At 45.0% G+C, this 16,169-nt stretch overlaps 2 protein-coding genes across 3 annotated transcripts in view; one reads left to right on the plus strand and one right to left on the minus strand.

The window, feature by feature from the left end:
* The window catches only part of RTF1 (RTF1 homolog, Paf1/RNA polymerase II complex component), a 30,737-nt gene extending 23,701 nt beyond the window's left edge, over positions 1-7,036 (minus strand). Inside the window, exons 1-2 of the mRNA XM_005231554.3 lie at positions 6,904-7,036; positions 4,240-4,350 (exon numbers count right to left, since the gene is read on the minus strand). Of these exons, the coding sequence (XP_005231611.1) occupies positions 4,240-4,350; positions 6,904-6,981 (189 nt within the window). The 5' untranslated portion in view covers positions 6,982-7,036. The remainder of the gene's footprint in view (positions 1-4,239; positions 4,351-6,903) is intronic.
* Positions 6,980-16,075, plus strand: NDUFAF1 (NADH:ubiquinone oxidoreductase complex assembly factor 1). 2 transcript variants are annotated; one of them, XM_055813520.1, is made up of 5 exons: positions 6,980-7,322; positions 9,990-10,135; positions 12,047-12,232; positions 13,325-13,399; positions 15,608-16,075. In XM_055813520.1, exons 1-5 carry the CDS (start codon positions 6,980-6,982, stop codon positions 15,746-15,748), a joined length of 891 nt encoding a protein of 296 aa, XP_055669495.1. In that variant the 3' UTR covers positions 15,749-16,075. The 2 variants fall into 2 exon arrangements, with proteins under 2 accessions (XP_055669495.1, XP_055669490.1); XM_055813515.1 differs by having other exon boundaries at positions 7,188-7,322; positions 9,510-10,135.
* Positions 16,076-16,169: the final 94 nt, after the last annotated feature.

Raw genomic sequence — 16,169 nt, forward strand, 5'->3', positions numbered from 1 at the left:
GCTGAGTGGAAACATCGAGATAGTAGATACTAAATACGAATGAAGCAGCACTCTCCATAACTGAAACAAATTCCGGGATGCCACTGGCTGTAAAAACCTGCAATGTTTTATTTAGGAAGCCTGGGCCAAACAGCTGGAGATGGCAACAGCCATAAAACACTAAGTCAACAAGCGCCTTGCATGGCTCTAGCATCACCAGCCAGCAAGCATCATCTGGACCAACAAAGACTTAATGACTTCTCTAGATAGATATTAGTGCCTTATGACTGGATTGTTCTCAGCAAAAACTGCTCCTTGGGTACAAAGGGAAAGTCCATTCAGAGAAAAAAGTAAAAGTCACACACTCAATTCCAATACCACCACGAGTCTATTTCTGGAGCAACCTGCTCCACTTCAGAGCTCCTGCAGACTCTCATACCACATAAATTAGAGTTCCCAGAAGTTATCCCCATGCTAGTTTGCAATTTAAAGAAGCTACCTGCAGACCAAATTTTATACTAGTTTTGTACACAACTGATTTGCATTACTTCTTTGGACATGCTGGCCTCCACGCAATTAGCCTGTGCTATTCAGATTTGCGCTTGCACTTTGGGGCAGGAAAGTAACAGCACCTCTCTTCCTTAAGGAAAGCTTTACTATTGCACCCGTTAACAGCTGAAGGAAACTGTCTCCAAGAAAAGTCAGTTACAAAGCACACAGCCTGTAAGACTGTGTATAAGAAGATTAAAGCACAGATCATTTCAAATTTCTTAAGCTTGAAACAAAAAATGTATGGCAAAGGCCTCACAGGACTGGAGAACCCACTCATTCTTGAAGGTCTAATTAAGCAGTATTACAAAATAAAAGCACACAGGAGAAGACAACACTTAGCATCACAATCTCTACAAACCCACAAGACACCCCAAAACAGAAGGAACACATGCAATTTTCCGATAATCCAAGGTTTTCTAGATTGCGTTAACTCAAAGTGCAGTAAGTAGATCCAAACTTTCAAGTCCTTTCCTGATAACATAAAAAGCATAAAAAGGCATAAAAAGCCTGCTACGCCAACTGTTACTGGAGACCAGTTTCCTCACTAGCTGCATGACCACTGCTCACCTCCTCCTCTGTCCCATAGCTCTTGACAAGATCTTCAGCTATACCATTCCTACTAAATCTGTACATTTGCAAATAAAGGCAGAAAAAGACATTCCTCACTAAACTCCAGGCTGCTGCCAAGCGTTCACAATATAGCTTTTCTTGTCCTTCTTTCTGCTATTACCCTAGAGCTGTTAAAAGGCACAACCAAACCCCTCACAACATTAGAACAAGCGCAGAAGGATGACACAGACACACATCAGCATTGCTAACAACAAACCTTTTGAGAGAAACAAACAGGACCTCCTACAGCATTGTGGCTCTGTCTAATCTGCGCTGATGTTAGTAAAGTTGTTGCAGAAGTCATCCAGGCCTCACCACACAACAGAAAGAATTCTCTTACTGCAACCAATGACACCAGGATAAAAGGAAGAGCAGGAACCCAGAACTAACCTACTACAACTGAGGAAGGCCGTGTCTTCAATAAGCAATGAGGGTACCTTGCGGACACGTACACCCCAAGAGTAACCTGGCTAACACCAAACTGGTTACGTGCAGCAGGCTAACAGTTTGGGATAGCAAGTTCTTGAGCAGTCATGGCCACACATTACTCCACAGATAAATTAAATATCTGCCTCCACACCTGTGTCCGGCTTAGTATACCTCTCTGCAACGGTAGGACTTCTTATTGCAGAGCCCTGCAGTCATTGCTGTTTATCAGTTCTCTGAACAACAGTCCATAGTCAATTCACTCATGCACGTTCCACAGATCCACCAGAAGACTGTTCAGAGCATCCTTCCTATTTCATTGCCTGCAACTCAGCTTCATTCCCTTGGCTAGACAATTTGATTCAGACTACAGAGGTCCTTAAAGCGTTATAGAACCCACCATCTGCATCATGAACACCTGATGGGGCTAAGAGCTTTCACAGAAGAACATTCTCATCAAGACACACAATGATAAAACATTAAAGATCTACTGAAATCCTGTGGGCACCATTGTATAGATGTGGCATGATTTGTACATGCTGTTATTCTGTAATTCCAAAATGCACTTTCTCTCCCCTATGCCCCACAAACTTTTCTCCCTTTAAAAAAAATGCAGAATGCAGCATTTGCCACTGAAGCAGAGGTTTAGGCTCCTTTCCTGTACATGCAACGTCAGTCCTGGAACCTTTAGGTTTTGGCAGGAACCATAAAGAATGTGCACACTACAAAACCTGCGTGGAAGCACATGGGTATGATTAAGCATGTTTGCCCAGGGCAATGATTTTCATGCTTTTCCCTCAAGGTCCTCATCTTGCAGGAAGTCCAGCAAGACAATTTCAGCTTTTAGATCCCCTCTCCCAAACCCCAAGGTTGAGCCAACTTCGAATCCATCACAAGAACACTGATTAAAACCAAAATCGTTCAGCAGGAGTAGTGTAGTCAAGCCTAGGGATGCACACAGCTGAATGACTGGCAGAAGCAGAACTGTTATAACCCAGCCTGTCTCACCCTGCTGTGACAAGCAGCAGTTCAGAATGCATATTTCAGGCACAGGAATAGAAGCAAGTGTCCTAATTACCTCTTCTCTAAAGCTTTTCCTCTTGCTGCATGGAGGTCAGAAAGAACAGAGTATCAATTAGAAATGATACACAGATTACAAAAAGTATCAAACGTACATGCTGCAGCAGAGATACTACTGCATCTGCAAGGTTTGTGCAAATTCGTGACGAGATTCATTGCCATATTTATGTATAATAGAAAGACAGACTTTCTTGTCGTTATACAAGCTAAATAATAATCTGAATAATGTAATTTCTTCTGTCAGTTTTCCGAGAAACACAAAGCAGAAGGATTTATCATCGGCATGCTCTCCACACCTATGTCTACTTTTCCAGACAAGCTAGGCTCCACATAGCTCAGAATAAATAAGCTGCGTGCCAGAAGATCTGAACACGCACAGTGACAGACTGAGTGGTAACCCAATAACAAACCCAATATATCTAGTCCATTCACAATTCTCTCTCTCCTTATGCATTAAGCACATATTAGAGTCACTTTAAAAAAAGAAAGAAAAGGATTGATTGAAACAGAGTTCCAAGCATATTTATTTGAAAAATGCCTCGGAAGAGGATTAAGCTACACATTCTTTACATTTATTGGAAGAACTCTGCAACACTACCAAATGCTTAATAGGTTATCATTGGCCTACCCTACTGGTCTTCAAGCTCTCACGAGGAATAGCGCTTCCTGTATTTTCAGAAAAAAATATCCATCCCAAACAGATCCCTGTTAAATTTTTAAGTATAGATGGAATAAATGACCTCACTACATTGCGCGGAAAGCTTGCAAGAGACATGTAAGCCTTCAAGAAAGTGTTTTTTATTCAAATACCTGTATGACCTGTTTGTCAGTTCCTCCGTTTTAATTAAGTCTATTTCAGTTTTCATTTATAGATGAAAGCAGAGACTTTTACCCAGCTCTAGAAGGTAGTACCAAGAACAAATAACAAAAACAGATCTAGCAGATAAACACAATACAAAGAATTGACAAAATGCTAGAACAAAGCAATGCTAAATTCTTCCTTGCCTGGCTTTCTTCAAAACCACCAATAAAACACACACTCTTGCATTTTCAAATGACCAGACAAGCTCATTCACAGCAGAGTTCTTGGGGAATCAAAGTAGCTACACAGAACAGTGTTACCACCCGTAAAAGAGTAGTACCACCTGTCTTGATCCTTTCCCTCTCTGAGGAAGAAAGGTCTCTTCTAAAGCTGAAAACATCTCCCTCCACTCAGAGTCCAGCTTTAGCAGCTGCACTACTACTTCAACCACAGGCGCTACAGAGGAAAAACACTAGTTTTAAGCGGGCAGATCACCAGACCGTTCAGAACATATGAACGTGCGATCAAAAAGGCAGTCAACTTTTCCACAGACGTTTAGACTGTTTTGTATACAGTTACAATTCAAATCCTACTGATTAAAAGAAAAAAAAGAAGTATTTCTGAGTACACATCCTCTGGGCTTAATGGGCCTCCATCAGGTCCACTGATGGCCAGTCCCACTCCGTGAAGTCAGCAGGCTAAACATACCGTACAATAAATACACTTTCACTGCTTAGGTACAATCGGACAAATCATTCACAGTAACTTCACTGATAACATGACAAACTCACCTCATCATCACTGTCTGATGTCTCAGAGTCTGAAGATGCAGTAGGCTTGCTTACAGGTGGCTCCTTTTCTTCAGAGTCACTGCGCTTCCGTTTGGCCAATGACAAGAGCTCCTGGTGTGAAAAACCATACATTCATTTTAAAATGTCGTAATTAGTTTTATCAATCCAGGTCAATGTATATGCACCTTCTCTGTGATATCCGAGTACACCCCAGTAACATGATTCTCCCCACAGACTAAGGAACAAAGTCTATTTATGTTTTATAAATACATGTACATATACACACAGAATTTTAACAAAACTGGATGCTACAAAAGCATTTTGAGGATAACAAGTTATAAGTAGTAAATACTACTGCCATTATTTTCTCGGCACAAACACCATAAGACAAATTACTTTCAGAATCATCTCCAGGTTTCTTATTTGGATTGGGTAAGAATTCAAAACCACTCTAACTACACTGTATTAACCCAAAAAGCCAAATACTACTAGAGCGCAGCTCCTTCTTCTAAACAAAAGAGATGTTTGCAATTATACATTTTTAAAGGGAAATGCTTTGGACATCACCACATTGTCATGGCTGATAGTATTTAGTCAGGCTGTTCAATTCCTTCTCACTGTGCCTACACACCACAGAATGCACTTAAAGCTTTAGATGGGCACAGAGCAGACATCAAGGCTCAAAGTTTGTGAAACTAAGGAGAGTCGTTCTCCAAATGAAGCACTTTACTTGGCTCTTTGTGCTGGTGTGTGTTGCCTTTGAATCTCATCATCCGCTGTTCATAGCTTGTTCAGATGACAGCAGCAGCAGCACACAACAAACATTTCTGAAGCTGCATTACTGTCTTTATAATCCATGACACAATGTATTCTTTAAAACACTGCTTTGGGGCTGATGAACCTTAGCTGCAAGTAGAAATACAGTCACGCCAACTTCTGCAGTCTTGGGAAGTCGATACTAGATTGGTTTGCATTAGTTTCATAACTGGAAGATTATGTCCACAGCAAACGGATTAAAATTTAGTACCCCAAATGAGAACATACACGCTGCAGAAACTGATGGCCTAGGCTACTTACTAACAAAAACCCTTTCCATTAGCAAAGGCATTTTACAAACCTTCCTCTGAAGAAGGCACTCAACACCAACAGAGCACGTTCATACAATTAACAGTTCTCTTCAGGAAGCTCCTGATGTTTTCTACAACCTTTTCTAGGATTTCTCTCACACACCTGTCTCTAAGCAGTCATTCAACCCAGATTACCTCCCTGGATGCTGTCTTGGCATATCCACCACTACTTTTATTCCAAGCAAGTTTCCTTCTTTCTCTCTACCCTTGTTCTCTTTTGCAAGACACTGTATTAAAAAGGCTCCTGGTCTTTTGATTCAACAAGCCTGGAGTGCAGAGGAAAGCTGCCAAACATTTAACCTACAGGGGCCTCACTCAGTAGACTCTCATCCTTAAATCACACCACAAAAACATTTCTTCCTTACTACGTAGCCTCCATCCTCACACATACATATCCCTGCTGTTACAGTTGCTACAAGCAGCTCAGTGGAGGGGGAAGCACCTACTGCTCAGGTAGAGCTGCAGAGGCATGCTTCCAGTGAACGACGGAACAGATGCAGAACCAAGGGGTGATTCCTACCACCGTCACTGATCTATGCCAGAGCTCGTCCAGCCCCTTCTGTTTTCAAGCTTCGGAGAAACCACCAAACTAATGAACTAGTGGTGAGATGCTGGCAGCTCGAAGAACTCGAGGGGCACACGCAATCATCAGGGCACACTCTGCTCCAATACATTTGTCTACCTGATTTCATTTTTCTCAACCTCCAAGCCGCAAAACCATTTTTGAGTGTTTGGGAAGGCTTTTTATTGCAACATAGCAACAGCTTCTATATTAAAAACCCTGAAGGTCCAGCACGTAAATTACATCAGACATGTAGGCTTCAGCACAGCCAGCCAGCCAAACGTCCCCCCGGAGCACGCGCTGCCACACCAGCCGTAACGCTCGGTACCTGCCAGGTCTTGCTTTACCGTTCGAACCACGGCATCGCCAACCGCCACAGCGAACGCAGCCCCCTCCCCCACCCCCAGCACCGAGGCGGGGGCTGCCCCTCCGCAGCCCCGGCCCGGTTAAAGCCCCCCTGACACCGCGCTGCCCACGCAGGACGATACCCCGGCGGTAACGAACCCCTCCCCGCCGCACCGACACCGGCTCCCGGCCCCGGCTGTGCTGCCCGCCCGGGGAGCCCGCCCGCCCCAGGGGCTCGGCGGCGGCAGGGACGCGGCGCGCCGGGGCAGCACAGAAAAGTTGCCCGGCCCCCGGGGCCGCTCGCCGCGCTGCCCCAGGGCTGCCGGCGGCCGGGCCTGGCTCCCCGCCCCGCAGGGCCGAGCCGCCCGGAGCATCGCGCCACCCTCCCGCGAGCACCGGGCCCGCCGCGAAGAGACCCCGGGAGCCGCCGCGGCGGGCAGGCCGGGGCCCTGTCGGGGGGGCGCGGGCTCCCCTCACGGAGGCCACGGGGACCCCCATCGGGCTGAGGAGAGCGACGGTGGCGCGTAACCCCGGGCGGGAGCGAGGGAGCGAGGGGAGGGATGGCGGCGCCGAGCCCTGCGCGGGCCGGAGATCCCAGGCCCCGCGCTCAGGCCGGGCCTCCCCACGCACCTGATCTAGGTTCTCCTCGCTACCGCTGTCCTCAGTGTCGGAGTCGATAAGGACACGGCCTTTCCGCTTCTTCACCATGGCGGAGCCGGCTCTCTCCGCTCCCCGCCCCGGCGGCGGCGCGGCGCTCTCAGCGGCCCGGCCTGCCCCGCGCCGCCCGCCCGCCCGCGACACAAAGGGCACGGCGCATGCGCACGGCGCGGGGGCGGGGCGGGGCGGGGCTGCGGCGCGCGGGCCGGCCCCCTCAACGGCCGTCGGGGGCGTCGCGCCGCCATGTTCCTCGCTGCCGGCTGGCCGCCCCTCAGCCCGCCGGGGCGCGAACGCCGTCAGGGGTAAGGCGCCGGGGCACCGTGCAGCGGCCTCTCGCAGCAAGGAAGGGGATCTCGCCGGCGGCGGATCCGGAGCGGCGCGGCGGCGGGGAGGTGAGGCGGTACCTCAGCACCGGGAGCTGTCGGCCGCGGGGCCGGGGGTGCGTGAGGTGTGGGGAGGCGGCCGGTTTCGCCGAGAGGCCGCCGCCGTGTGCCGGCCCCGCCTCAGGCCCCCGCGCCGCGGTGGGTGGAGGCGGGCCCGGGGCCGGCGCCTGGCCGCGGCTGTAGGCCGGGTCTTCGTGGCCGCCGAGCGATGGGGCAGCGCTGGCCGCAGCCCGGCGCGCTGGTACCCCCGCGGGCGGGTGTCGGCCCCTGGCGGCGCCGCTGCCGCCGCCGTGCGCCGGCCCGGGGAGGGGGGAAGAAAAGAGCCGGGGCGGTGAGGGGGGGGGGGGGCGCATAGGGCCGGGAGGGGGCACAGAGCCGGGGAGGCTTTTTAATTTGCGGATCTGCGTAGAGTGGGGCGGTAACTGGGGGCGATAACTCGCCGCGCTCGCACAGCGGCCTGCTGCTTGCACACTGAGATTTCCAGGGTTAGTCCCCTGACACCCGCTCCCCTTAGACAGCGCTGGTTACAACTTCCTCGCTTGAGTCCAGAGGTATCATCAATGCATTTTTGCCCTGCCCCGTCCTCGGGTGGATGGTCTTCCTCTGGAGGCGGGTAGCTTTCAAGGAGGAGTGTTTTTCTGTTAAAATCATATAATGAGGATGGGTCAATGAAAGTGCAAAGTATTTTAACAGTTCTTGCCAAACTTCATGGTTTGATAACTAGGTTCATCAATCTCAGGTCTCATCTGCGGGCCTGTTCTTTTAAGTTCACCTTCATGGGTAGCTAATTCCTATTTTGTTTTGACAGATAGCCTTTTTAAGGTTTTCTTGACCTCATCCTTTGACCTGTTCAATGTTTGATCTTGCATCTTAGGGAAAAAATCGAGCAAAAGTAAAATTTTTTACAGTTTCCCCTGATCTCCTTCTTGGTACTCGGAGGAAACAAGGAGGAGTCTGTGCGGAGTGGGGTTCAGCTTGGCTGTGGGCTGCAGCTTTTCAGTAGTTTCCCTTGCCGTTTGAGGCAGGTTTGGCAGCAGGGCCCAGAGGTGGACGGGGTCACTGCTCGGGGTCCTGTTGCTGTCATGGTGTGTGCCCTGACTCAGTCCCACGGGGCATGGAAGCCTTGCACATGGGGTTTCTTTGAGGAACCTGCTTCCTGTCTTGCTGAGTGTGTGATAATGTGAATTCCTTCAGTGTAGTTCTAGTCCACCATGCATAACTTAACTGGAGTATGGAAATAACGGTAGTGAATTTTGCCACGAGTGGGGAAAGTTATGTGGCATGTAGAAAGCATCTGTGGGGTGACTGGCTTTATTCTTAAAAGCCTAGAGAAGGTGAACTGATTTGACATAGTTTCAGGATTTATTCTGTAGCCAAATAAAATATAAAAAACCCAAAACAAACAAAAAAAACCCACCAAACCCAGGCAACTAGTCTATCTAATGTTATACATCAGTGCTAATAGCCTCTGTACAGAACACTGAGCATTAAGGTTCTCCCTTATGGATTAGAGAATAGCAATGCAGCATAGCTGTTCCTACCAGCAGTGATGCAGAGAGAAGCAAAGAAGATTTTCAGAATTTTTCAAGAGCTTTATAAAAAAACCTATCAAATTGCAGTTTTTCATGTTAAATTCTTTGGCCTCTGTAATGCTCAACCACATACGTTAAGGGGGCAAGGGGCTGGATGACTTACGGAAAAAGCATGCAGTATGGCTGCTATAGGATTTCATATCTGAAAAGTCTTGACATCTGTGATTGCCAGGTGAGACTGTCATTCTAGTGCGTATGGCAGCAGTCTACCTGTCCTGACTGTGATTTTCTTGCAGGTGATAGTACTTTGTAGTTGCATAGATGCCACCTTTTTAGAAACCTTCTTCCTGAAGTTGTTTTTGCTACTGTTACTTACTGATGGTAAAAGGGATGAACAGGAATTGCTTTTTTCTATTTTCAGTTTTATTTGAAGTATTTTACTTAGTTTTTCTGACTTGCATGGGTGTTTCGCGTTACAGGGAGGGGGGAATGCATAGGGTGGAAATCATTAAGTAAACTAGACCTCTGGGGAAGTGTAATAGTTGATGTTATTTTTTATTCCTTTTTCCAATGGCTGAGATTTCTAGTTAATACCTGTTTAAAAAATTAAAGTTTTACAAGCATCCTATATGTAATTTTAAAATTTTTCTCTTTTTCATTAAAGGTGAAGATAAACTACAGTAACTAAAGTAAGATAGCTCTGGATACCGGTCTTGTTGTTAAATTAATTACGGACCTGTTAATTGCCTTACTGGAAGTGAATTCTTCAAATTTACCAGCATGGCTCTTACTGTTACATTGCTCAACAGTGCTTACTTATATGGTCGATGCAGCAGGCACAATGTTTTGCATCCCTTAATTGGACCTCTCCTCAGCAATTCTACATCAAAATTGTATAGCAGCTACAGGAGGCCAGGGGCGCAGCCCGAGAAGAAACCGTCTTTGCAAAATACTGATTTCAGTTTTAAGAAGGGCATTGATGTCTTAAAGACGCAGCTTAGCATGCTGAAGAAGGAGACCGAAGATCACATAGTAGGGCCTGGAGGCCATTCGCTCAGTCGGTACCTGCTGGAGCAGACAAGGGTGGTGTGGGAGTTTCGGTGCCAAGAAGATTTAAATAAATGGGTTATTTCTTCTGATGTAGAGATTGGAGGGAAGAGTGAAGTTTACCTCAAACTGGGTAGGAACAACCAGGCTGCTCTGCTGTATGGAAACCTCAATACAGAAGTACCTCGCGATGGGGAGACAAAATACAGTGGATATTGTAGTATGAGAGCTAAACCGCTGGTGGTAAGTACAGCTTCATGTTTGCATAGCTTCTGTTACTTCATCGGAGAGCATTTTTGTGTAATCCCAGTGACAACAAGTGGACTGTTGTTTACTGCAGTTGAAACTGGTCACTTTCAGGAGTGTTAGATATTCCTTCAAGGATGTAGTTGCTGCTTTATCCTTTGACTTGGAAGGAACTTACAACTTTTTCTTGTTTTTTTGTTTTACTTTCTTGGAAAAAAATAATAAATGTTTGAACATTTACTTACGTGTGGTAGGGCATCCACTCATTAAGACAGCCCTGTTTGCAGCCTTGTTGTAAATGAAGGATCTGTAATGAACCATTATATCCAGAACTGATATGATTAATATAGACGTGTGTCCCTAGATTTTAAGTTAATCGAATGTGTCATAAGGACAAATTTTATGGGCTTTAACTTGGCCTATTCATCAAATTTGGTTTAGGTGAATGAGCTCATCTTTTTTCTCACAGGAATGGAAAATAATGCTTTGAAATGTACTTTTTAAGGGCCTGGCTCCTACTGCAAATCAGGAAAAGCAAGACACAAATCTTGGATAGCTTAGAATTGAGCAAAATAGAGCCAGAAATGGATGTGCTTATTATTGATGCTGCTTGTTTCATTCTGTATTTTTAAGCACCTTTAAAAGCAAAGGAACATTTTGACTTAGCGTATACAATGCTTAACTTCTTAGTCCATTCTGTTGTTTGTGAATTGGCACAAGTACACACGTAAAGTCTCTTCTGGGCCAGAATCTTCAGGGAGCAGAGAGAGGAGTGAGCAAAATCAATGGACAAATGAGCAGCAGATGAACATTAAAATGGTGACACTAGGTCAGAGCAATGGAACAGCGAGTTGAATCTCACCTGAGTTAAATTCCCAGGACTGCTACAAACTTGTGCAAATGTGACCCAGACTTTCACCACCAAATTCTGAAGTGGTGGAGTGTATCACTCTACCTTTATCATGCAGCTTGAAATCGGAGAGTAAAAACATAAATATAAATATAAATATAAAAGCTCCTCTTTATGTAAGTAAAAAGGCTCAAAGCTGGCAAAACCATAAAATCAAGTAGGTGTAGGGCTTGTATTAATGTATTGATGATCTGCTCATCCTGTTACCTATGAGACGAGTTGGTAGAGGGACAGTTGACAGGTAACCATAGTAGTGCTGTAAAAGAAAGGGGAAATCACCTAATTTTTGGTGCTAATTTTTATTTGGTTTAAGCAGTTCTGGCCAAGAATAGCCCTGACCCTTGCCCTGCATTGCTCTGAGTGATCTCAGTGTAACTCTCTGAAGACTCAGGGACCTGCCTGTGTGCAGATCACAACACTGGGACTTTTAAGATATTTGGAAGAAAATGCAGTTGAGAACCAGACGTACTTGCAATCCATATCCTTGTGCACAGTTAATGGCAAAATGTGTTGGAAAACATGAAATGCTTCCGCTTCTTAAGTCAGTCTTCAATAAGGGAAGTTATCACGGGATAAATTATTCCACTTAACCTTCTTGTAATCACCTCTGAATAATCCAGTACTGACCACAGAATATTAAACTTAATGAACTACATAACTACTGATCCATCACTATAGTGTTTGTGTACTTGCCTGGCGGGGAATTTGGTCCTAGGAAGGAAATCTGTTTTCTGATAGTTACAAGATGTGGTTTCTAATTAAAGCGTGAGTCCTCAGAGTGGTAATACTGCAGTTTGTGGGTTCTCATACAGTGCTGAAGGAAATTTGGAGAGATCAGCAACTAGTATCATGAAAGAGCAACCCAGTTTTCACTATGTCACATTGAGTATTATTTGACATAATAATGAGGGCAGAGATCAAAGCAGTAGTGCTATGTTCTTTGTAATGGAAGTTTCCCTTTATTAAGGAGGAGTAATTCTATTTATTAATTTTTGTAGGGATCTTTTGCTAGGAAGAAGTATTATGACTGGTCAAACTTCAATAGTCTGTATTTACGGGTCCGTGGCGATGGTAGACCTTGGATGGTAAACATCTATACAGACCCTTACTTCTCTCATCAAAAGGACGACCTCTACAACTACTTCATGTTCACCCGAGGAGGCCCATACTGGGAGGAAATAAAGGTGAGCTAATGAGTCTTTCAGACTAACAAGACTGCCTTGGGGTCCTGGCCATCATAGCTCTGTGGAAGGGGAACTTTTCCGACAGGCACAGTTTGTTGCTGATGCTGTCTGTTCGTTTGGCTGTTAGTATCCTTGCACAACAGGCACGTGCCTGGGGCTTGGGAGTTCCCAAAACTAAATCACTGGGTTGTGGGAGGGCATGCTGTGTCGATTGTGTTAAAGATTTGATCCGCTATGCCTGAACGCCTGCTGTTAGCTATTACTGGCGAAGGAGAACACAGACAGCGATGGAAGCTGAGCAGGTGTGGCTAGGAATACTCTCTGCGGTAACCATTTTATCCGTAACGCAGACAGACGTAGGCTGGCATGGGGTTTGTACCCTGCGACAGGATTTGCTTAACCCGCCGACTCGCTGGAGTCAGTCAGAGGCTCAGAGGTGTGCTTTCTCATTTATGGCCTTTGAATCTGTGACACAAAATAATACTTGTAAGAAGTGGGAGTTTGGGCTCTTTTCTGATGAAACTTGACTTGCATGTTTTCCCCTCATCTCTGCTAGCCAACCCTCCGGCTTCCTATTTCTTATGACAGCCCCTCCTCTTTCTGGCTCCCACTGCATTCGAAGTTATTTTTACAAGATTCTGAGCTGCTTTGCTAGAGTACTGATGTCTCAGTATGAAGTTTGCACTATGAAATGCATGGCTTGGGTACAGGCAAGCTGTTGATATACATGCATGCTAGACTTTTCAGTAATTTCTCTTTTATGTTGACATGTTATTGGAAGGGGATAGTCTCGATGTCAAGAGCCACCTTCTGCACTGTAGCCTTTTGTCATGTCCTAACAGGGTAACAGTCCTGCACAACAGCTACAGACGGCCGCCACACAGCACGTGGCCCTGGAGCTGGCTGTGAGTGGTCAGCAAAGGGGTTAATGTGGCCCGTTCTCTGCACCAGTTCTGCTTACCAAACTGGTGCTGGTACCAGATGTAGCAGAGTTTAATTTAATTTACTAAGACAGGCTTTTTTTCCCCCCCCTTGATTTTTTATGTACTGCTGACACTGAAGTCTGTGTTTGTTTTGTTCCGTTCCTGTCAGATCCCATTCTCCAAATTCTTTCTCTCCAGTCGGGGAAGAGTCCAGGATGACCAGCACCCTATCTGGTTAGACAAGGCAAGTTGTCTGTAGGCTTTGTATGATCATATTGTCCTATAGATAATTTACAAATTCTTTAATGTTTGTGGATTTGAAATGGAAGGGCCTCTTCTTATAAAGTACTTGTTTTTCTGCGCTTGCCTTTGCATTTAAATTATGCTGCTTTGTGATAGAAGTGACGCTCACTTCAGAGAAGCTCCAGAAATATTTTTAAGAGACCTGTATAACCAAGAAACTACTCACAGTGTGGCTTTTCAGAAAAAAAAAAAACCCAACCCCCCCTACTTTTTTAGGAATGATCAAAGTGACTAAGTAGTCTAAAATGGTGGTTGGCACAGTACTGCCAAAACTAGTAAGAGTATCATATCATCAGCTTTCTTCCTGGCAGAAGATTGGGAGGGGTGTCATACTGTGAGGTTTTATTTGAGGATGTACTGTGTCAGTGACCTTGATGGTGCACAGTAAACTGATTTATTTATAGGCTCTTTTTTAGTTTTTTTCAGGCTTTCTAGTCTAAATATTAAGTAAATGTGTTAAGTATTTTTTTATTTCTGCAAATAGGTAGACTAATTCGCTGATTCACAGGAGGAGACATGTTGGGAAAAGATTGTTTCTGTATCTTTTTATTTTTTAAATTTCAGTGACCCTTGTGTATGTAATTGAGGGCAGCTTAATGCCCAGTGACTACCAAAAGGAAAATAAACAGTGTTAGAAATATATATGGGGAGAAAATTAAAGGCCCATCACTTGAGTGTTAGTCACCTGGAATGTTGCATTCGGTTCCTAATTGCCTTAATGAGGTGGGGGAAAAAAAATCAGGAAAAATTTGAGGGTAGTTCAGTCATTGGCAGCATGAAAACAATCTGTTTTAAAACAGAAGTTGAGGCTGTAGGAAGCAAGTATGAATGCTATGAAGATGGTGGATCAACTGCAAGAAAAAATATGCTTTATGGAAGAAAATTGCTATAAAAGGCCTGTATTTAAATACAGACACTGCAGTATTTATCAGGATTTGGGACATAAAGCCATGCAAAATGGTAAATGAAAACAAAGTTGTGTATGGGGCATTGAAAAATATTTACCAGGAGTTAAAGGGACAAAAGAGCACGTGATCTAAGCATCCTTGACTTCGTTTTCATTCCTTGTTACCTTATGCTTATTATTTCACAGTAAAAGTGATCACTTGCATATAATACAAAATGTAATTTTCCAAGTGTATTTTAAAGAAAAACAAAAATAGGCAAAGCAGTGTGAAGGCAGGTAAAGAAACCTTGATAAAACATTGCAGTCCCTCGTGGTACTACTCTGCGTTTTCCCAGGAACCAGAGAGGAATGTCCGTGCGCTTAATTTCCTTAGCTATTACTTATTTAGCATACATTTGCAATGGATATTTAGCCACAGCCCACAATTACTCAACTTTATCTGACACATCCTTGGCATTATTTTCCTATATGTACAGCAGCCCTGAAAATCACAGGTACAGCTCCGACCTGCGCTGCTAGCCGGGCTCCAGAGCAGCTGCTATTTGAAGGTGGCTGGCCACTGGTGACCCAAGGCATCCCCAGAGCAGCCAGCAGTGGGGGCTCTGAGAGGTGACATGCAAGGAAGCTGCCTGAGCTGTGCAGTTTTTATGAAATTTATTACAGTTACAGTTTTTTGGGGTTTTTTGGTCTTTTTTTTTTTTTTTTTAAATGGAATAGTGTTGAGGGAGGACACTGGGGGAAAGGAGCGAGGAGTGTTCTTATATTTAAGAACATTATTCGTATTGAGGAGCAGTGGCATAAGTCAGTAACAAAGCTCTGTGTGTTTTACAGTGCCCGCAGGTCTAGAAAGGAAGTTTTCTTCCGTCCTTAATTACATTCTGTTTGTGTTTCCTGCTCGCAAGAGTTGTGGCAGACTTTGTGAAAACATGTTTGTACACCCAGTCATGATGAAACTGGCCAGGCACAAACCCTGAAGGATGAAACTTGCCATGTTGCTTTAGGCTCGGGCCACTTGTAATAAAGGGTTCAACACAGTGGTGGAAGGGCAGATGTGAAGTAGTTTCCCACTGGGGTCTGTACAGGAAAACATGGCCATGAAGCATTTGAGCCTTAAGAAATGCTGTTGCTTTTTGAATAAATAGTAGATGGCCATGAATTGTTTGTAACGTATGGAAGTGGTAGGTACAATTGTGTTAGTGTAACATAATTGACACTGTTCTAACCTATGTGTCTTTTAATTAGATTAGTACCCTTGGATTCACGATCGGAGATAAAATAGATGGTCCATTCCAGCTGGAGATTGATTTTATTGGGCTACTGAATGATAGAGCTCACACGGAAGAATTTGCCTATGAAACATATGAAAAGAATCCTAAAGTCTGAGTCAGGCTGGTGGCCTTTGGGATGTTCTTCGGATGCCTGGCTCACTTTTGCAGAACACTTCTTAACATGTGGCTTACAACTTGAAGATTCTATGTAAACGTTAGAAGTGCATGACACGTTGATGGTGTCATTCCAGTCTGACTACTGCCATTGGCATCTCCAAGCTGCCAGGTACAGAATCCTGGGGAAGACCGGACATACACGGCCTGGAACACAGCCTGAGAAGAGCTGTGACATGCTCATACGAAGTACGGACTGTTGACTGGGTGAGTGTTGGTTTCGGTCCTGACCTTTACAGAAATAAAAGTACTTTGCAAGTTTGTTGTAGTTTTTTTATACAAGTTCCATTTTCTACATTATATGGTTTGCAGACAGCTGTAAAACACATGTCTATTTTTAAACTGGAAAAAGTATGATGAGA

This window comes from Falco peregrinus, chromosome 1 (genome assembly GCF_023634155.1).
Source record: "Falco peregrinus isolate bFalPer1 chromosome 1, bFalPer1.pri, whole genome shotgun sequence".
Lineage (NCBI taxonomy): Eukaryota > Metazoa > Chordata > Aves > Falconiformes > Falconidae > Falco > Falco peregrinus.

Bases quoted from the DNA above. Each gene is read 5' to 3' on its own strand.
- NDUFAF1 (XM_055813515.1), top strand. From the start codon at position 9,626: ATGGCTCTTACTGTTACATTGCTCAACAGTGCTTACTTATATGGTCGA. The intron at 12,233-13,324 runs GTGAGCTAATGA...CGTTCCTGTCAG, and splicing joins CATACTGGGAGGAAATAAAG to ATCCCATTCTCCAAATTCTT. The intron at 13,400-15,607 runs GCAAGTTGTCTG...TCTTTTAATTAG, and splicing joins ACCCTATCTGGTTAGACAAG to ATTAGTACCCTTGGATTCAC.